Below are 21,370 nucleotides of genomic sequence, written 5' to 3' on the forward strand. Positions count from 1 at the left end.
TTATTCAGATTCTTTTCTCCTTTAGGTTATTGCAAAATATTGAGTATAGTTCCTTGTGCTATACAGTATGTCCTTGTTGGTTATCTATTCTATATATAGTAGTGTGAATACGTTAACCCCTAACTCCTAATTTATCCCTCCCCCCCCCAGCATTTTTTTATTAATGTTAGACTGAATATCAATATTTGCTATCTGTTGTTTCATAAATTGACAATTCCCTCCCCTAAGCAGACCTCTAACAGAGATTCAGGAAGCCATGAATAGGAATAAGGACTGATATGGAACCAACAAGTCACATTTCTATGCTTAAAAGAAGCAGCCCCCAACAGCATTAGACTTTTCATTCTTTAGGACAAAAAATCTAGGTCTTCAGCAATGCAGTAACATGATATTCATAAAATTTTCCACCCCAAGAGTTATTCCTTATACTAAACAGTAAAAATTATCTATATTTGGTAGGAAAAAAGTACTACGAAATTCTCTTTATTTCACGGTGCTTTGATAAAATGAGAAAAATGGCACTCCTTCCCCAAATGAGATTTTCAAAGTCTGAGCTCAGTCTACCTTGGCTGGAGATACAGCTGACTTCCTTGTGCTTTCCTGGGATGTATCAATCATGGTGGAAGCTGGATTTACCACGCTGGAACTGCAAAAGAAACAATAATTCAGCGAATAAAAACTTACCCTTTGAGGAAGCGTAAATCATGCCTCTGAAGCCAGAAGCTGTTAAGGCAGGATAGGAGAGGAAGTTTGTAAAATCAGACTGTCAGGAAGGTAGAGGGAGTTGGAGCCTAGAGATGACTAAGCAGCAAAGCAAAGGCAATGGTAGAACAGAAATGAAAACAGGCATGAGACAAGACAAAAACCATCCATCAGAAGCCTTGAAGTTTTTATCACGGTACCAGGCAGGTTCAGTTTAAATTTGTACAAATAAACTCACCTCAAAGTCAGAACCTAACATCAGATGCAGACTAGAACAGTGAGCAGTTGTTCTCAAGAAGGGAACATCCCTGCTGAAATAAGGCCCCAGAGCATTTTAGAGATTCCGTAGGCCAGGACCAGAATGGCACTGCTTACTCTAACTCGGGTAGAAAATAGCTAAAGAAAAGACGCAGGTGAGACAAGTGATTGGGCAGTAGAACAGAAGAAACAGCAGATCTAAGAGATGCTGTGCCGGGAGGATGGTGGATCGGGGCAACTTACTGGGAACTTTCAACCCAACCCTACAGGCTGGCCAGGTGAGTTCTTGTTCGAATACAAGAGGAGTATAGACAAGCAGAGCATCCAGAAGATGGTGGGAGGTCAGAAGCCTGGAGCTGGCTTAGAGGGGAGAGGAGAATTCTCTAGACCACGATTCCTTACCGGAGGGACAGGGCAGCCCTAGGGTGAGAGTGCGGGGAGGGTGAATGGAGAAAAGTGAGTGGAGCCAGCTCCCTCCTGAACAACTACTCCCTTGGCTGTTGAGTAAGAAGGGGGAAGAGGGTCATAGTGGCCCCCGAGAGGGAGGAAAACTACCCACTCAGTCTTCCTGCTCCAGTGGCCCTGCCTCAGGCATAAGAGGGGAAGTCACTACTGGCTGAAAGCACCGTGCCTGGTTAAACTCCACCAGTTCTCCTAGTGGCATCACAGAGTCAAGGACTTGGAAGAAGTACCTCGGAAGGTGCTGGCTTTTTACCACGAAGCTGAAGAACTGGACGGGGGTGGAGGGGAGCATTTTGCCCCAAGGCCATAGAGCCTTGCCCAAGATTGTTGTCACTAAAATTATGGACTAGATGTTCTTGCAAATTCATTTCCTTTCCTTCTCTCTGCACGTTGATTGCTACTTTTGTAGTCCCAGGAACAGGCTGAACACTTGAGGAAGCCATGCTCCCTTTTGTTGCCTTCCTCACTGCTCCAGAAAGGAATTACAGCAGATGAGGCAGCTGTATATCGAATACAGCCCGACCGCAGGGACGTGAGAAAGGGGGTGGGGGGGAAGGGATGGGGGGGGAAAGGGATGGGGAGGGGAGGGGCAGGGAACAAGAGGAGGAACTTATAATGGAGCCAGAATTAAGGCTAATAGAAAAACACATGGCAGGAGGCCTCCGTTCTTGAAACAGGTGAGCCCAAACTTGAATCAAGTTATCCAGCGGCCAATGTGAGAAAAGAATCCTGATAGGTCACCGATAGAACTCACAGTAAAAACAGCCAATAGCTCAGGACTAGAAAGCAATGTCTCTTGAGTGTCACTTTAAGAAGCCAGTGAGTGATACGAGGAAGCTTATAGCGGATGCCATGGTCAGTTTTCTCACAGTGTTTTGTATCATCTCCTTTAGCAAATAAATCAGTCACGCAGTGAGAGGACCTGGGCCAAATGCTGATGGTTGGGGTCTCCATGGAACAGCCATCTTCTCCTGTCATCTTCCTCCTTCCTCCTTCCCACTCACCAAGAACAAAGGACAAGCAGAGTCTCTACATTCTCCTCCCTCTGCTCCCTGGAAATCCAGCTCCTGAGCCTCTAGCCACCAGGCCCACAACTGTCCACACTGCCTATCATGTTGTCCCCTCCTGCCCAGAGATGAAACCAGTCTCTCTCTACTAAACTCTACTAAACTAAATCCATGCAGCTATGGATTTCATGTCTGCTATGCAACCTCATTCTGTGCATACACATCTTATCTCTCACAGTAAACTGGGAGATCCTTAAAGAGTATCCTGACCTTCTCTCTATTCCCCACGATGCCTTGTACAGTGCCTGGTACACAACTGGTGAACGACTGAACAACTGAAGGCCAACTGAACCAGTGCCAGGGAAGGCAGCAGCACACAGGTGCCATGGTTTTTAAAAATATCTATGTTGTTTGCCAAATTACAATGAGGCACATTATTTAGGTTTTAAACAAAATGTCTTTGTTCCTGCTATTCAGAAATCTAAAGAGAAGAAGAAATGAGGTATTCAGAGCACGCGATCAAACACCAGAAACATACAGTATTCACTGGGTTACTTTGTGGTTGGGATTGGCGGGAAATGGGATGAGGGTGAGATACTTGGTTAAGTACAGTTCACAAGTCTGCTTACTAGAAAAAAATAAGAGTCTTATGCCTCACACTGTCTCTGAAAATATAGTTACTTCCTCAATTAAGCTTCGGCTTTGCTTCTCTTGAGGAATGCAACAATGTTTCGTTTGCCTGTCTTTTATCTCGCAACCATCAATACAGCAACCATCTTATTCTCCGTTGACCTTTGCAACATCCCTGTGAGGTATGAATCCTTCTCCCCACTTTACTAGCGACAAAACTGAGGCTTCGAGAGCTTAAGTTAGTGAAAGAGCTGGGGATTTGCACCAGGTGTGTCTGACCCTGACTCCAAAGACAATCACTGTAATGGCTGGGCTCTACTGCCTCTGATTTCTCACACGGGTAAAGCAGTGGTTTATGGCAAGAGGACTGGAGTGAAGTCTGGGCAATTCCTTCCTTCCCAGTTACTCTCACATCTGTCACTTCCTTTCCACCCCTACTGATTCCTCCTTTATTTCTGTCATCTGTATTAGCCTCATATCCGACCTCCTGACACCAAAGTTCCACTTCTCTAATCCATTCAGCATTCCACCTCTAAGCTGGGATGGTCTAAAACAGAACTTTGATCATGTCCCTCTCCTGCTCATTCCCTTTCCTGGATCCTCAAGGCCTGTGGAATGAAGCTGAGGTCTGAACTCCTCAGGAAGGAATTGGAGACGCTCCACCATCTGCCCCACTGTACCCTCCCGTTCCGCCTTCCTGTTGACCCTCATGCCAAACATGACTCACTGTCCCTCTTTGCTGTCTCCCCCAACCTATCCCCACCCCTTCCCTCAAGTGTTTGCTCTACTCTCTTGACCCAAATCCTCACTATCACCTCCAAGCCCGGTCCAAATCTCACCTCCCTTGTCATGCTGGTCACCTGTCAGCTCAGCTGGAATTGGGTCTCCTTGTCTCAAGTCTTACAGCACATTTTATTGGTACCTTGGGATTGGGATTTGCTCCCTGCCTGGTACTATTTGTTATCATGTCATCAGCTATTCACATATGGAAGCATTATTTTTCCTAAGAGAATATAGTCTCTTTATGGCCAGATACTGTGTCTTTTGTTTCTTAGAATCCCTCTCAGAGAGATCAGATTTCTATTCTCAGGGTGTGTCCCGCATATATAAGATACTCAATACATTCCACGTGATGAGTTCTTAAAACTGTACAGCAAGCCAAGGTTCACACCTTGAGCTCTGTAATTTCTTCCCTCAGGTACCCTTCAAAAACTACCTGCAATACTAGATGTAGCACTTAGCCAAAATGGGTTTACTTCCGTAAGAAGATTATTAAAATATGAAGACTACGAAACTACTGTTAGGGTTCCCCTCCGAAAAATGTTTGCATTTTAATACAAGTCTTTGAAGACTTAACTAAAAAGAAGAATAACGTTAGGTACAGTGGTAGGGACATATGGGGAAGAGGGAGGGCTTTATAGCAGTCTTAGAATTACACCACGTGGGCAGTGGGACAGTCCATCTGCTTCTATGCCTAGCCGTAAAATGTTTCCAAGCACACGCAGCAACTTTTAAAGCTTTTGAACCTTAACTAGCCTTTCCCTCTAAAGCAGTTAAAAATGAATTCCCTGGCGGTCCAGTGGTTAGGACTCCGAGCTTCCACTGCAGGGGTCATGGGTGTGACCCCTGGTCGGGGAACTAAGATCCCACAAGCCTTGTGGCGCGACCAAAAGATTAAAAAATAAATAAAGCAGTTAAAAATAACACCAGACGTACCCTCTTCTGAAGTATTTTTCAGCTTAAATAGTAACTGTGTCTGGAATCAGAAGCAAATTTTGCAAGTGTTTTTTTCTTTTTCCCCCGTGTTTTTTGTTGTTGATTTCTCCCTTTGGGTTGTTGATTTCTTCCTTTCTCCTTGGCAGCTAATGCTGTGCCCATGCCTAGCAGCCAGCGCTGTGCTAACACGTATTACACTCAATGAGGCTTCAACACATCAACAAACGCATGAAGAAATGGCTCAGGGATTGAGTGAAGCAAATTCAAAAGTGTGCTATGCCTTTTTTTAAAACTCCAAAACACTGGTCCTTTACCACCGTGTGTGCCAATACTACCATGCTGAAAATCAGTAACCAGAACTAGAGCTGGGATCACTTGTACTTTTCTTTGCCACTTGAAAGGGAAACTCGTTCTCTGCTGCTCTGTTCATCAAACCTCTCTCTGCTTCCCCGTGCTACAGGTGCAAACAAAGATGGGTTCCAAAATAACGCGGGTAGCTTCCCATGCTTGAATACACACCAAATACCCACAGCGTTTTAACCATTCACAGGCAGAAGCCCACAGAATTGTACCCACAACGGAAGAAGGACTCTTGCCCCAGAGCTCATCAGAAAAAACTCCTTCAGAAGCTCCAATATCCAGTCACTGCTGGCTCACACTCCCCAACTCCTGACTCCTGGCTAATAAAATATTGACAGGTATTGAGTCATTCTATTGAAGTTCACTTAGTCTAAAAGTACAGGCCCCAAAATATACTTAACACACCCAGTTCCCAAATGTTAAAGTATAGGTGAAAAACATGCTGGAACCTGATACTGAGTAAAGCAGCAGCTTCTGACACGGAAAGGAGGAATTAAACAACAGCTCCTTCTACAGTTCTGGGTGATTACCACCCGTGCCACGTTATGAGCAAGGCGTGCTGGATACATCTAACATTTTTATTCCTGCCTTCTCAACCTACCTCATCTATGTTATAATAACATAATTATAAGGCCCCCTGCAAATTGCCAATTTTCTTTCTTCCTGAGAAATGCCAAGTCGTTCCCATACCTCATTTCATTCAGTCTCATAACATCCTGGTGAGGCAGCTTAGTTCTGATGTACATACAGATGAAACCCAAAAGACTCTTCTGAGGTCACGCGAGAAATGTAGCAAACAATGGAGATGCAAACGTGGACACTATGTGCTCTAAGGGCAGTGGCACCTCGGTCCCTTAGGCCCTTTGAGATGAAACGAGTTCCTGGGAGAAGGGCAGGAAGTCTGACCCAGATAAAAGAGTACAATGAGCTGAGTTTGTGTCTGACACCCTCAAATCTTCTCTTGTCCCCCTCTTCCCTCAGTCAGTCAGCGCTCTGGCGTCCCCATCAGACCCAGCTCTTAGGAGCTGCTCTCAGTTCCTTGAAGGGGAATCTAAATGCCTGTGTTCTCACTCCCAGAGTTTCTAATATTTAAGGTGTCCTCTTGCTGTATGGAAGGAAGGCAGGCCTTCATCCCATTAGGGAAGTTGCAGGCAGCTGGAACATGGGGAGTCACAAGGAGAAAGAGGTAACGTGTTCTCACATCCTTTCCTGAGCTCCCTGAAATACCTGTATGTATGTGAGAGCCCACACTTCCATTCACTGAGCAACTACTATGCGCTATGAACTATGTGTTAGGAATTCTACATGTACTAGCCAATTAGAGTCTCAACAATCCTGCTAGCAAACTATTTCATTCCCATTTTACAGCCAAGGAAACAACGGCCCAGGAAGTTAAGTCACTTCTAGTGCAAGGTCACAGAGTCAATTCACAGCTACTGTTAAGGTGTTTCAACCTCTAACCGACATGGCCTCTACAGACATAACAGAACATTACAAATCATCCTAGAGGGGAAATAGTGCCACCCACCACCCAGGAAAACAAAGCAAGTCCTCTCCAAAAGGGAAATGGATAAATAATGGGCAACAATAGAATCAGTATTCCATTATCCATGTGACGTAACTTTACTTATATTTCACTCTGAAACGCCTGTTGGTGCCTACAGTGTAGACGCTCTCCCTCACCTGTAAATTATGTTGGAAACATCCCTATTCCCCAGGTGCCTCAGCCTTGGATCCTGGATCACTTGACTGTCCCACCAGCAAATTCATTGACTTCATTCCGGCTGGAGACTCTGAATTGAGTTGTCTTCACTGAGGAAGTAGAGATAAAATGCAACTGCTCTCCCACCAAAGGGTAACAACTATACCGCCAAGGGACAGACACCAATGGGAAGATCCTTAAATACCTAAAAGCAAATCGTCATGGTTCCAAAAGGTCTGTGGCAAAGAAACCCCATAATCAGCTATATCGCAGGAACCGTGTACTGTACAAATGCACGTTTTGATTGGCCAGATGATAAAAATGTATGATAAAAAATCAAGACTGAAATATTGAGGACAATCTGTTTATTAAGAGACATCTTAATAAGTTTATTAAGAGACATCTATTGAGTGCCTACCATGTGCCAGGTAGTCTACATACGTTACCACTAATTCTCACCATAACCTTTCCCATATAGTACGATTCCTATCTATAGTTAGGAAAAGAGATTCGGACAGATTAAATGACTTGCCCATGGTCAAATGGCTAATAAGTGGCATAGTCAGGATGTGAATTCACGTCTGCCTGGTTCCTGTGCTTGAGCTTCTGCTACTGCACCAAGCGTTACAATCTGATCATCATTCATCTCTTTCCTGAAATGACTTATGCGCCTACATTCATTTTGGAGTACCTCTCCACTGACTCTATGGAGATACCCTTAGCACAAATGAAAAACAACTCTTGTTGGTGCTGGAGGAAATCACCATTTTCGTTTTATTTACTATGCAGATCTGTTAGACATTCTGGAAGCTGAGAAAGAGGACTGCGCAGGCTTTGTCCATATCAGGGCCCAGAATTCTCTCATACATGCCCCCTTCCCACGCCCATGAGACCTGTCTGGCATTTGCACTCACACAGCAGGGACCAAGCCACGAATCCCACGTGCAGCAGCTCTCCCCATGAGCTCAGTCTTACCCTGGGTTTGCAGGCGCTACATCTTCTTCTGGCTCTTCCACAACACCGGTTAGCTCTGCGGGGAGGAGGGCATCTTTGTTGACATTAGTCACCCAGCTTTCCTTTGCCCTGTTTGCTCTGTCCTTACTCTGCTCAGCTGAAACAGGAAACGATAAAGACAAGAAGGTTATCTATCTCTTACCTCCATGACCTACAACTCTCATATCAGCTCTTATCACTGAAGGCTGGAACCTGAACGTCAGGCCTCCCCTGAGTGCCCAGGCAGTCACTGAGTCTGAGCACTTGGGATCAGAATTGCATCTGCAAGAGGAGTCAAAACACAAAGACCTGGGCTTCCCTGGTGGCGCAGTGGTTGAGAGTCCGCCTGCCGATGCAGGGGACACGGGTTCGTGCCCCGGTCCGGGAAGATCCCACATCGGAGCGGCTGGGCCCGTGAGCCATGGCCGCTGGGCCTGCGCGTCCGGAGCCTGTGCTCCGCAACGGGAGAGGCCACGACAGTGAGAGGCCCGCGTACCGCAAACAAACAAACAAACAAACAAAAAACCACAGAGACCTGTATACAAGACCTAGTTATGTTACTAAGTGGCTCTGAGCCAGAGGGAATGTTTTTTGAGCTGTATGAGCCTAATATTCCTCTTCTTAAAAAGAAGACACTTGTGAAAATTAAAAGAAATCACGCAGGACTTCCCTGGTGGCGCAGTGGTTAAGAATCCGCCTGCCAATGCAGGGGACACGGGTTCGAGCCCTGGTCCAGGAAGATGCCACGTGCCGCGGAGCAACTAAGCCTGTGCACCACAACTACTGAGCCCGCGTGCCACACTACTGAGCCCGTGTGCCACAACTACTGAAGCCCACGCGCCTAGAGCCCGTGCTCCACAATGAAGAGGAGCCCCCGCTCGCCGCAACTAGAGAAAGCCTGCGCTCAGCAACGAAGACCCAACACAGCCAAAAATAAATAAACAAGTAAAGAAATAAAATAAAAATAAAAGAAACCATGTAATTAAAAAAAAATTACGTCTGCGAGAGAAGTCAGTAGATTCCCATGTTGTTACCTCCCTACAAGTACCGTCTCCGGAGAGCATGGGTGCACCTTTAAATGTGCAGAGATGACTAAAGCAAAATTCCGACTGCCCTAGGTGATTCTGACCTGAACTGGGGCCAGGACCAAATGTGTACGGCCAGGGGACGCTCAGGGCAGGGAGTCCTCACTGGGACAGACACACCATCATTAGCAAGTATTTACTGAACAGCTACAATGGGCCCAACTTGAGGCTGGGCTCTGGAACACAAAGGGGAACAAACGCTTCTATTCTGGAATGTCCCTCTCCACTGCCTCCTCCTCCCCCAATCTCTGCACATCCAAATGCTGTATCTTCCTTAATAGCCAGCTCAGATGCCAGGGTCCCCTTAAAACCTCTGTGATCCCTCTTCAGGCAATAACCTCTTTTGCCTCTGAACACCCAGAACTCTTTACCTGAACCTCTTAGATAATTAGCATCAACTGAGTGATGACTGAGTGCCAGGCATAGTGCTGAGTCCTTTGCATGCATTATCCTATGAGGAGGTAACTATTTTCCAAGTTTACAGATTTGGAAATTGAGGATCAAAGGGTTCAAGAAACTGGCCTAAGGCCACATAGCCAGTAAGTGCCGGGAATACTTGCATCGGTGTTAAGAAGATGAAGCAACATAAGGGCTCCCAATTTCCAAACACTCACATGCACAGGTCTCTTTACACATAAGTCTATTTTCTTCAGCTGCAAAACGGAGTCCACAGTACTAACTTGCACCCTTCAAGATTTCTGAAGGTCTGGGTGGTTTTGGAAATCAAGAGGGCTGTGAGCAATACATAGCACATCATAAGAGGTCAGCCCTCAGCTGTAAGGAGCGTGGCTCTGAGTCCGAAAGACTGAAATCCCGGAGCTGTCATTTGCCAACTATATGACCTTGGGCAACTTACTTCACTTCTCCGAACTTCACATACCCCACATACAGAATGGGGATAATAATACCTACCTTACGAGATTGCTACTACAATTAGAAATAATAGGGACTAAACGCCTATCATATATTAGATACTGAAGAGGTGACAGCTATTTTCCTTACTGAGTACAGGCTAGAACTAGACAATGGCTGTTCTTAGGGTTAAAGGTTTATACTGGCTAGTGCAGAGTTAATTAGAGAGAAGACACCCGGTTAATATTTGATGAATTCAACAGAATTCTAAAGAAAGCCTCAAAATGCTGTCTTTACAGTCCCTTAAATGATGTACTTGGTTTTTAAAGAAGTACCAGGTGTCAAGGTCATTGAACAGGGAGGCTAGTCTCTTCCTGTCACCCTACTCAGGAGAAAAGGTTCTGAATTTTCAGAGTTAAAAGCCAAAGAAAGAGGAGGTGGTAGATCCCTTATAACCCCCAATTGTCTAGGCTACTCCAATTCAACATGGCATCTAAAGGGCTTCCCTCATTCTTCTTCACCACAATAAGTCACTTAGCCCTGCCCTCATCCATCCAAACCCAGGGCAAGGAGATTACGACCTAGAGGACTATGCATGATGCAAAGCACACCCCTAAATGATTTCCGCTGCAGATTTCAGTAACGACTCTGACACCCTTCCTCTCTCCCAAGGACACCTTCTCCCAAGGACAAACGCTGGCTCTAAATGTACTAGCCCAATCAACTCACCTGCTCCCTGGTGTCTCTTCTTTCTCATGGATGCTCTGATGATATCTGCTCCGTGGATTTTCTCTCTGTGCCTTTTTGCCTTGGCTTCATAAAACCACTGGCCACTCATATTCTTCAGCTGCTGGTCATCCTTAACTTTTTCAGGCAAATGTCTAAAAAAGAAAAAGAAGCTTTACTTTGCTAAGAACCCACAGTAAATAAATGAGTTTATTATGACACTGCATAAAGAAATCTGTAAACATACAGCCAGAATGAAGTTCTCAATATCTTACAAGATCCCACAAACCTCCCAGATGACTAACAAATGTATGCTTTGGCTGTAAGGTCAGAGAAGCCAAGGCCAACACTTCTTAAAAATTCAGAGATTTAAGCCATGATCCCCAGATGATGCCTGAAATTTCTCAAGAGCAAATTCACTCTTTGGCTGAAGGCTTGTTGTTCACTGTTCAAATGTAAATACCCCAGAGAAAGATGACATATTAAGCTTCCCTAAGCTTTGGTTTCCTCATCTTTAAAAAGGGGTTAATAATAGTAACCCACCTGACGGGGTCGCTATGAGGATTAAATTAGCTAATGCACGCAGACCACCCTCTGCACATGCCTGGCACCTAATAAACACTCAGTGAATAACTGGCTCATCAGTTCTTGCCATTTCACTGAAATGAGCTTATCAGAGACTTTCCTGGAAGCTTGTAGGGGACAGTGCATGAGGTCCCTGGTTCTTAATGTTATGAATGAATTGAATTCAACAAGAAATGAATTCAACAGGACTGGCTGGGATCAGGAAAGATAATATTCATATGGGGTGGGGAGTGGAGGCAGACATAAATTCCATTTGTGCAGATACTGCATCTAAGTGTTCCACGTCATTCATGCTCATTGAAAAGTTAAAACCGAAAGAACAAGCCAAGTGCCACCCTCCTAAAATCGCCCTCATTTACAGTGAGGGGAAAACACTGTTCTACATGACAAGTCTTATAATCTCTGTATCTCTCTATCCACGTCACTAAGATGAGAATCAAAAAAACCTATCTTTTCTTTTTGATAGAGCTGTACTTACAATAAAGTGGAATAAAAGCCTTAAGGGGACTTTGAACTCTTGGAGGGTAATGTGTTACAAAAATCCAAGAGGGTTTTATGATTGTCATTCGAGCCAGTATGCACGCTTCCTAAAGTAGCCAATCTAAGTGTTTTAGCCAGAGAACGTGTAGGGCAGCCACACCCAAGGTGGTGGCAGGGCTGTGTGTGAGGGTTGCATGCAGGCCTACCTGGGAACGGGGGAAGGCAGGAGGGGCAGTTGCCTGGGTTCTGGCAAGTACGTTTTCTCTCTCCCAAGTGTGCCTGGAGAGATCTTTCCAGCCAGAGTCCCACTCTCTGCTGGAAACTCCTCTCCTCTCCCAGTTGCCTAGAAAGAAGTGACCCTATGCCAAACATGTCTAATCACAGCCCTTGGACACACCTTGTTGTGACAGCCCATCATCAAATCCAGACAGGGACAGTGTCTTCATTTCATGGTTCTGAATCACCAGAGAGGTCATGGTTCTTATAAAATGTTTCTAATCGTTTCCCATTGCCTACATTTTTTTTTTTTAATTTTTACTGGAGTATAGTTGATTTAAAATGTTGTGTTAGTTTCTACTGTACAGCAAAGTGATTCAGTTATGCATACACATATATCCCACAGAGGTTATACAGAGTATTGAGTAGAGTTCCCTGTGCCATACAGTAGGTCCTCATTAGTTATCTCTTTTATATACAGTAGTGTGTATATTTACAATAGCCAGGACATGGAAGCAACCTAAATATCCATCAGCAGAGGAATGGATAAAGAAGATGTGGTACATACATGCAATGGAATAGTACTCAGCCATAATAAGAACGAAATAGTGTCATTTGCAGCAACATGGATAGACCTAGAGATTGTCATACTGAGTGAAGTAAGTCAGACAGAGATAAACAAATATCATATGATATTGCTTATATGTGGAACCACTGTCTAGATTTTCAGCACAGCAAAAAAAACCACCCTGAGCTGCTGGTGGAGCTTTTGCCTTCTCTTCCCAAAAGGACCACATTCAAGTTCAATTCCAGAAAAGAGAAGTCCTTCCAGCTCTCCTTGACCAGATAGTGAGCCCCTAGGGGCAGGGCCTGTACTCAAGATAGCTTTGCTTGGTGTCTGGAAAACAGTGGGTGTTTATTCAGCGCTTTTGGAGTGAAGGGATATCATATGAGGTCCCTGACCACCTGGCTTCAGGATACCTGTTCGGATTCACTTCCCAGCAGTTGCTCCCATGCTCCCCCACGTGCCAGCACACTAGACCTCTTACTGATCTCCACACTGCTCTTACGTGACCTCTGTAGACATTAAGGGCAGGAAGGTGTGGCATGGGCTTTGATGTCTCCCCAAATTAGGTCCAACTCCCCGTTGTGACCCTTCCTAAATGTGATCTTTGGCAGGTTACTGAACCCCTCTAAGCTTCAGTCTCCTTGTTTATAAAGATAGGGGAAAATAAGACCTACTCTGCAGGACTTCTGGGATGATTAAATGCGGTATTTACCTGAAAGTACCTAACAGTGCCCAGATCCTGGTAAGAGACCAATAAGTGTGAATTCTCTCCAGATGTCTTTCCCTCACTTCTCTGTCCAGCACGTGGCCCCTCATCCCTCAGATCTAGGTAGCACCTCTCCAGGGAAGCCTTCCCTGATCCTTGAGGGCACCGTGTGGCTTGCCCTTCTCCATGCTCCCACAGCTCCTCCACGACAGCACTCACCACACTGTGTTCCAATGATCTATTTGCACATCTGTCTTACGCACTAATCTGTGAACTCTGCAAACTCCTTGAAGGCAAGGACTACCTCATAAACACCTCTGTAACACCAGCATCTAGCACGGAGCCTGGCACAAAGCTGATACCCAGAAACTGTTCAGTGAATAAATCAGTTAACAAATAAATGCTCAGCAGCCAACCTAGTCTGAGTAAAGACAAGAGATAAGAGAGATCCTGTCGCTGCTGGGGTTAAGTGAACCACGCTCCATCACAATGGCAGTGCCTCCTCCTAATGAGGCAGGCCACCTCATCTCTTGGTGGATTAGGGAAAAGCATGAGGAAATACGGCATCAGCCACCATTGTGTTGAAGAAGACCACAAACCCTCATAGCATAACAACTCCCAATTTCTCTTCCTGAGATTATTTATTCACTTATCTTTGCGGTTCAACAGAAAGGCACTTTGTAAGGGTCCTTATGCAACTCTTGATCTGCTTCTGCCTAACTGACAGTCTGCAAGCCTCTGATCCCATTAAGCTTTCAGTGCACAATGAGCCCGCACCATGTGAGTCAGGCTCATTGAAGCACACGGCCCTTCACAGTAAAGCCGTTACAGTAAAGAACTGAGGTTGGGTTTCTGGCTCATTTCTTTTAAAGTGGCAAAAGAATAGGAAATTCTTTCAAATTCAGTAAGTGCTATTTATACATCTCCTATCATGATAATCACTACTAGGGTAAATCAACCTCTTTTTCTAGCTTAGTCATTTGGAATATTTTACAGATGAATCCATATGTATGACATCAAAGCCCAAGTTTTATAAAGGTGTAGATTAAAAAAAGAAATCCGACCATCTAGGCGGTGCTGTCAAAATCTTCTCTGGGGCTTCCCTGGTGGCACAGCGGTTGAGGGTCTGCCTGCCGATGCAGGGGACACAGGTTCGTGCCCCGGTCCGGGAAGATCCCACGTGCCGCGGAGTGGCTGGGCCCGTGAGCCATGGCCGCTGAGCCTGTGCGCCCCGGCGCCTGTGCTCCCCAGTGGGAGAGGCCACAACGGTGAGAGGCCCATGTACCGCAAAAAAAAAAAAAAAAAAAAATCTTCTCTGTACCTAGAGAACATTATGCTTAGTGAAATAAGTCAGACAGAGAAAGCTAAATTCTGTATGATATCACTTACATGTGGAATCTAAAAAAATAATACAAATGAATGTACATGCAAAACACAAACAGACTCACAGGCATAGAAAACCAACCCGTGGTTACTAAAGGAGAGAGGGAATGGGGGAGGGGCAAATGAGGGGTACGGGACTAAGAAATATAAAGTACTATGTATAAAATAGATAAGCAACAAGGATATATTGTATAGCAAGGGAATTATAGCCATTATCTGTAATAACTTTTAATGGAGTATAAGCTATAAAAATACTGAATCACAATGCAGTACTAATATAATATGAAACATAATATTGTAAATCAACTATACTTTGATAAAAAAAATTAAAATAAAAAATAAAATAAAATCTTCTCTACCAGCCCATATTGATCTCTCATTTTTCTTGAACTCTAATTGTACCAACCAAATTAGCACTTGACACTCTCGTTGTTGTACCATTTAGTTGAAGTGGGAAAAAGGTAAGTTTCTTGACACTCACACTTTTTACACCTTACCATCCTCTCCACACGTGCATGTTGTACTTAGTAGAGAGCTAAGGAGAGAGAAGATGCTCAATAAACACCCATGGGCTGCTGCTGGGCATAAGTGAAGGCAGAAGAACACTCAACCCAGAGAAGACACTGTCCAGTTGGTCCTCCAGGCAGAACATGCTGGTCACACCCCATTCTTTCAGCTAATACATACAAAGCATGTGTTCGGTACTGGGCCTCGCGCGTGGCACTTAACACGCATCATCTCATTTAATCCTTACAATTTCACCATGATGTACAAAGAATTCAGTCAACTGCAAAAGATGACCATCTTGCTTTCTCTGTATGGTAAAGGCCATATCTGTTCATTTTTTCGTTCAACAGTTCATTAATTCCCTATCATATACCAGGCATATGCTTGGAATTGTACATAAAAAATTTAGTCCACAGCCCTAACTGCTAACATCAACTCCTGCGGTGCAGAGAGAGTGTGAACACTTTCAGAGGAAAGCCAGAAGAGCAGTGGCGCCCTTCATCCTGCGTTCAACATTTTTCCTGCTTGTACTCACGTAGCACACCCCAGCTTCTAGCTATTCATCATGATGAAGCAAAGGCCTAACATCATAGGCAGGACCTGGTCGATATTATCTGCTCAGCTATGCATAATAAGAATTAGCAGACTGGCCACAGAGGTTGATTGATCCATTCCCAGATTTTTTTTTTTAACCTTTCAGTATATTCTGGGCAAGATGGTTAGACTACGAGATTTGAAAGTACTCTTAGATGTCTGTTTTGAATGAGAGAATGTTTGTTTTGAATGGACCTTAGATAGTTACAAGTGGCCTCACGTTATAGATGAAATGAGGCCCAGAGAGTTTAAGAGGTTTGCCCAAGGTCACATAGAGCTGGGACCGGAAGCCAGCCTGACACCTAGCCGACGTTCTTTCCACTGCCCCATCATCCGGCCTGAGAGAGCCAAACATGATTTTCATTTCTAAGATGGCTATCACACTTGACTCTTTCTACAAAGGCATTCAACCTTTGATAGAGAATCTAAAAACAAACACGTGAAAATGAAATAAATTGCAAAAGTTCTTTACAGCGGAAAAGAAGAAGAAACATGCATCACTTGTGCTGTGGACACACCACAGATCCCCACAATCTGCTGCGAGGCAGCACAGTGTGTGGGAAGCACAGGCTTTGCAGTCGGATAAGTAAGGTTTCAATCTTACAGGGCACTTAACCTCCTCCACTCTATTTCCTCCCACTTGTTGAGTGGGTTCAGCTACACTGCTGTGCGGATGAAAGGGGAAAACGTGAAGCTCTGTGTACAGTGTCAACCCTGGACAAATGTTGGTTCCTTTCCCCTTTGCTTTCACAGAAAGTGCCATCAGAGGTCCTAGAAAGCAGTTCTTCAATGACAACTGCCTTTGTTTAAAAGAAAGTAGGTCTTAAGGCAGCAGCTGAGGATCATAAGATGCGGTCGTGGGCTTCCCTGGTGGCTCAGTGGTTGGGAGTCCGCCTGCCGATGCAGGGGACGTGGGTGCGTGCCCCGTTCTGGAAAGATCCCGCATGCCGCGGAGCGGCTGGGCCCGTGAGCCATGGCCGCCGAGCCTGCGCGTCCGGAGCCTGTGCTCCGCAACGGGAGAGGCCACAACAGTGAGAGGCCCGCATACCGGAAAAAAAAAAAAAAAAAAAATGCGGTCGTGGTTAAGATGGTGTCTACTGCAAGAACGCCCATCACCCTAGATGTGGTTTTGTGTTTATGGGATGGGGGACGTGGTGCTGGTGGTGTACAGACACACAGCAGCAATGATTTCCTGCTGGCAGTGTGATGCAAAGCACAGGAAATACCACCTCTAGAGTGTGTCACTTTCAAACCCTAAGAGACTAAAGTTACATCTATGTATGTATGGTGGTGTTTCTTTAAAAAAGCAGGACAGAGAGGGAGGAGGCAGCGGGGAGAGAGAAAAAGAATCCATCCTGATGTCTGCTTCACTGCTGGTTTGTGAAATGTCTCCAGCTGGTAGTTAGGAAAGCAAGCTGGGTAGTGAGGCATGGTAATAACTGGGCCTAGCACTGTGGTACAGGTAGGGAGGCAGCATGAAAGACAGTGACCTGGAATTGCTTTCTTCTAACAGAACCCCTGAGATACCACAGTAGATACTCCCTTGGGTTCAAATCCACATTCTACCATTAACAGGTTGAGTGATTTGGGAACTGGACGCTTCCCCTGTTTGACACTCATTTTCTCATCCATGAAATCAGGATGGGAGGTAGCATAAAGGATAAATCATCTCCAAAGTGCCCTGAAAGAGCTTGGATGTGAACAAGTCAAAGCACTGGATAAATCAGGAATGGCAAACAGATTTCAATTTATATTTAACTCTCATCAACAGCCATATTGTAAAGGACTCTGAGGCAGTGTCTGGTCTTAGTGGGCAGCAGTGCTATAATCCATTAGTAATGTCCTCACGACTACAGGAGGGTTATACTCCAAAGCCCATAATGAATTAGCATTTGAAATAGCAGTCTGAATTTTAGTGGCAGATTTGCCTTTCTAATGATGTTTTCCTTAGGCTAATATTAGAATTATCTAATTTATGTTTCTAAAGCCAAATACTAACTTGGAGGAGGACTGGGGCATTGTAAAATCACGTTAGGGAAACAAGGTTGAATTTTAAATTTGCAATTGATAATCCATTAAATGGTTAAATGGTAAATTCCTTGAGCACTGGGACCATGTTTCAATTATCCTAAAATTCTTTCCATTTGTTCAGTGAAGTTCCCTAGACTTAATGAGTACTCAATTAAATTTCACTGTATTAAATAGTTGAGAGTTTTAGGAGTAATTTCCTTCTAAGGAATCAGACCACTGACCAGAGAATTCTGTCCTTTTTTAGAGGCATAGGTGGAGCAGTGAATAAGGGAATTAAAATGTATCAATCACCTACTATGTGCTAAGAAGATTAAGAATTATCTTACTTAATCCTGACTGTAATTCTTTGAGTTTGGTACTAGGGTCATTCCCAGTCTCTGAGTTGAGGCTCAGAGAGGTCAAGTAACTTGCTGAATGAACCACAGTTGATCAATGGTGAGGACAGGATTCAAACTCATTAAGTTTTGACTCAAGGTCCACGCTAGGGCCCTTACTGTTCTTCTGAAAAAGCAATACCAGTGTGCAACATGGGGCAGAAGGAAAAGCAGCAGACCAAGAGCTTTTCGTATCATGGCTTTGGCACTGACTAGCTGTGTGACCCTGGGAAAGTCACTTCCCCTCTCTGGGCTTTTCCTCCATTATCTGTAAAGTGACTGATATGGACCCCAAAAATCTTTCCAGAGCTGTCAGGCCATCACTCTGATGGAAGAGCTAGAGACAAACAGCTGCGGGATGGTGACGGGGCTGAAAAGCAAAAGCCCATAGAATAGCATTTTCAGAGACCGGAAACCTAGTCATGGTGCCACCAGCCCAGGAGCAGACAGCCTCAGAACCAACCCAGGTTCCGTCAGTCCTAAAACCAAGGGTGCCAGAGCTCCATTCCTTTTGTGTGGAGCAGGTTACGGGTCGGGCCTCTGTCAGTGTCCATAGGCTATGGGCCTCATGCCCATCTGTGCCCCCCGCACACAGTCACTCAGTCCTGGACCTGCCTGTGGCCAAGTCCACATGAGCTGCTTGGTGCCTAATTAGGAAGGCCCCCAGAATGGTAGCAGTAAACAGGACTTGACTCACACCAGATTTTCACCACTCCAAGCCTTCTTCCTCTCAGTTTACAAAAGCAAGAAACAAGGGCAGCACCAGCAGCAGCTTCCGAAGCATCCTCAGAAACAGTGTATGGAAGGAGAATCTGCAAAGTCCCTGCTACAAACGGACTCACAGCATTCGGTGAGATTATAGAATTTTCCCTAACCTAAGACTAAAACCTAATTATCAGAATATTTCTATATATTGGCTATTTTAATTAATATTGCCTGATCTTCAGGGAGCCTTTTTATCTAAAGACTTATTTCTTCTTCTTATTTTTTTAGTTTTATAAAGTTTTCTTCTATTACTTATTAGATTATTGTATCTTCCATCTCCATCTTTTTGGCTATCTACATTGACATTCCTGTTAAATGATAATTGAATCTTTTTTTTTTTTTTTTGCGGTACGCGGTTCTCTCACCGTTGTGGCCTCTCCCATTGCGAAGCACAGGTGCTCTGGACGTGCAGGCTCAGCGGCCGTGGCTCACGGGCCCAGCCTCTCCACGGCACATGGGATCCTCCCCGACCGGGGCATGAACCCATGTCCCCTGCATCGGCAGGCAGACTCCCAACCACTGCGCCACCAGGGAAGCCCAGAACTTTGAATTTTTAAGTATATTTTTGGCAATTACTGTAGATGCCTGAGAAACACCTCCACTCATCTCATACAGAATCACAGAATTACAGGGAAGACCCAGCAGCCTGGAATCTCTGGGGCCAAGTAAATACAGAAGGGAGGGAGAATGAATCTCTCTTCGTAACCTGGCTAGACAGAGGAAACAGAATTACAGACCCCACGTAAGGTCTTGTAAGCGGGAGGAATCAAAGATCGCAGCTCGCCAGGATTCAGAGTCCCCACATCCTGAGGCAGGAAGTGGAACAGGCCCCGGTGCAATCCCAGCTCCACTGCTTTCTTTCCCATCCTCTCCATCTTGTCTTCCAAGAGACTAAAGGAATTCCCATTTCCCACTATGCTTGAAAAATCAACTAATATTTTCTTTGTGCTGCCCCCTCCCCTTCTTTCTAAAGTGGGTCTAACAGTCTTCCCAGGATGTCCTGTCTGCTATAGTTTTCTTAGGAAGGAGAGGTGGAGTTAGTGAATGAGTACCTGCAGGCCAGGATTTAGTTCTCACTTCTGACACCTACGGACAACATGAGCTTGGGTGAGTCACCTGACCTGTCTCAAGGTCAATTTCCTCACACATCAAGTGGGTGTAATTACATCCCACCCTGCACCCCCAACTGCACGAGTGTTGTGAGCTCAGAAGAAATAAAAGTCATGTAAGCTCCTTGTAATCTGTTAAGCACTATCGATATATGAATTATTGTTAGTAGCCATAGTCAGACAGTCTGGAGTGCTTGAAATGAATTTCAGCATGTTCTTTTATAAAGCACCCATGTTCAAATTAGGGTCAAAATACGGATAACGGAATATGGGCACAAATAACTCCATTATTCATGATCCTGCTATCCTAAGAAGTAAGAACAGGGCTTATGCTCCTTTTGGATAACTCCTAGGTTGGGGATCATGCAGTTAATATGACTAACTCACATTCAGGAAACCTTTCGCTGCCTTCAAGGCCCCAGATTACAAAGGCAATAGATGGCAGGGCTTGGACTCAAGCCCACTTCTTTAGCACTCTGACCTCACGCTCCTCCAACCCCGCAAGTGAGTGAAAGTGGTGGGAATGTTGATGTGGAACATTTGGGTTCCTCCCAAAGTGAACAGTGTGTCAAAGTTGCCACTCCTTCTTATGGAAATGAAAAATTGGCTCAGTCAGAACTAATTTCAATTGCTGTTGAAACCAATTCAGACATTTCTCAAGATGCGCAAAAATGTGAGCTACTTCTCAATTTATTTTCTTCTGAAAACTTTAGAAATTAAAACATTTTTCTAATTTCATACATGATCCATTTTTTAGGTAGATTCAGTTAAAAAAGTGTATATATATGTGTGCTTATATATATATATATATATATATATATATATATATATATATATATATATAGAGAGAGAGAGAGAGAGAGAGAGAGAGGTAGATGTATGTATGTGTTTGTATACAATATTTCATTTTTAATCCAGTGTTTAATAAGTTAAAGGAGTTTAGTAAGGTTTTTAATCAAAACTATTTCTGGCAGGAGTCCTATGGGATAAATTAAGAGATACGGAGGAGAAAGTTCTGTCCAGGAAATAAACTTAAAATTGGAATCCATTAGGTCAGGCTCCAAGTCAGAACTACCACTTAAGGTTGAGGAAAGAAAAGTGTCCCATCTTCTTACAGACTGCCCATGCCCCACCCACGCCTGAGGACCTGTCCGGCCTCTTACCTGACTCTCTCCTCTTCAGCCCTCTTCAGGGCAGCATCCCGCTGCAGAACCTTCATGATGGCCTCTTGCTCTTCCTCTGTCAGGAAGCTTAAGTCGATCATTTTGAAACGTGTACACAAAAATGACAGAAACAAATATGGCTTAAAATTCTCAAAGCTAAACAACAGTTACTGTAGCCGAGATGATTAGAAGATGCAAAAATGAAATGAAACGATATCTTGTTCAGTTCTTCAGCAAAAGTCTTCTATTGGCTGGGCAAAAGTTTTAGGTGGCTGATAGCAAAATCCTCAGCGCCCTTTCCCTCGAGGAAGCAGTGGTCTGTGGGATGTCGTCAAGAAGAGGCTCTCGGGATGCTGCATTCCTTGACAGACAGGTCACTTGTACCTACAGCGGCAT

At 44.6% G+C, this 21,370-nt stretch overlaps 1 protein-coding gene across 5 annotated transcripts in view; it reads right to left on the minus strand.

Moving 5' to 3' along the window:
- SYTL2 (synaptotagmin like 2) overlaps positions 1-21,075 on the minus strand; it is a 56,212-nt gene extending 35,137 nt beyond the window's left edge. For 4 of the 5 annotated variants that reach the window (XM_007448823.1, XM_007448825.1, XM_007448821.1 and 1 more), the window contains exons 1-4: positions 20,975-21,075; positions 10,497-10,648; positions 7,813-7,948; positions 565-646 (exon numbers count right to left, since the gene is read on the minus strand). In XM_007448823.1, coding sequence (XP_007448885.1) covers positions 565-646; positions 7,813-7,948; positions 10,497-10,648; positions 20,975-21,075 — 471 coding nt within the window. The remainder of the gene's footprint in view (positions 1-564; positions 647-7,812; positions 7,949-10,496; positions 10,649-20,974) is intronic. The other variant, XM_007448824.1, reaches the window with a different exon arrangement.
- Between the last annotated feature and the right edge of the window lie 295 nt (positions 21,076-21,370).

This window comes from Lipotes vexillifer, unplaced genomic scaffold (genome assembly GCF_000442215.2).
Source record: "Lipotes vexillifer unplaced genomic scaffold, Lipotes_vexillifer_v1.1 scaffold771, whole genome shotgun sequence".
NCBI lineage: Eukaryota > Metazoa > Chordata > Mammalia > Artiodactyla > Lipotidae > Lipotes > Lipotes vexillifer.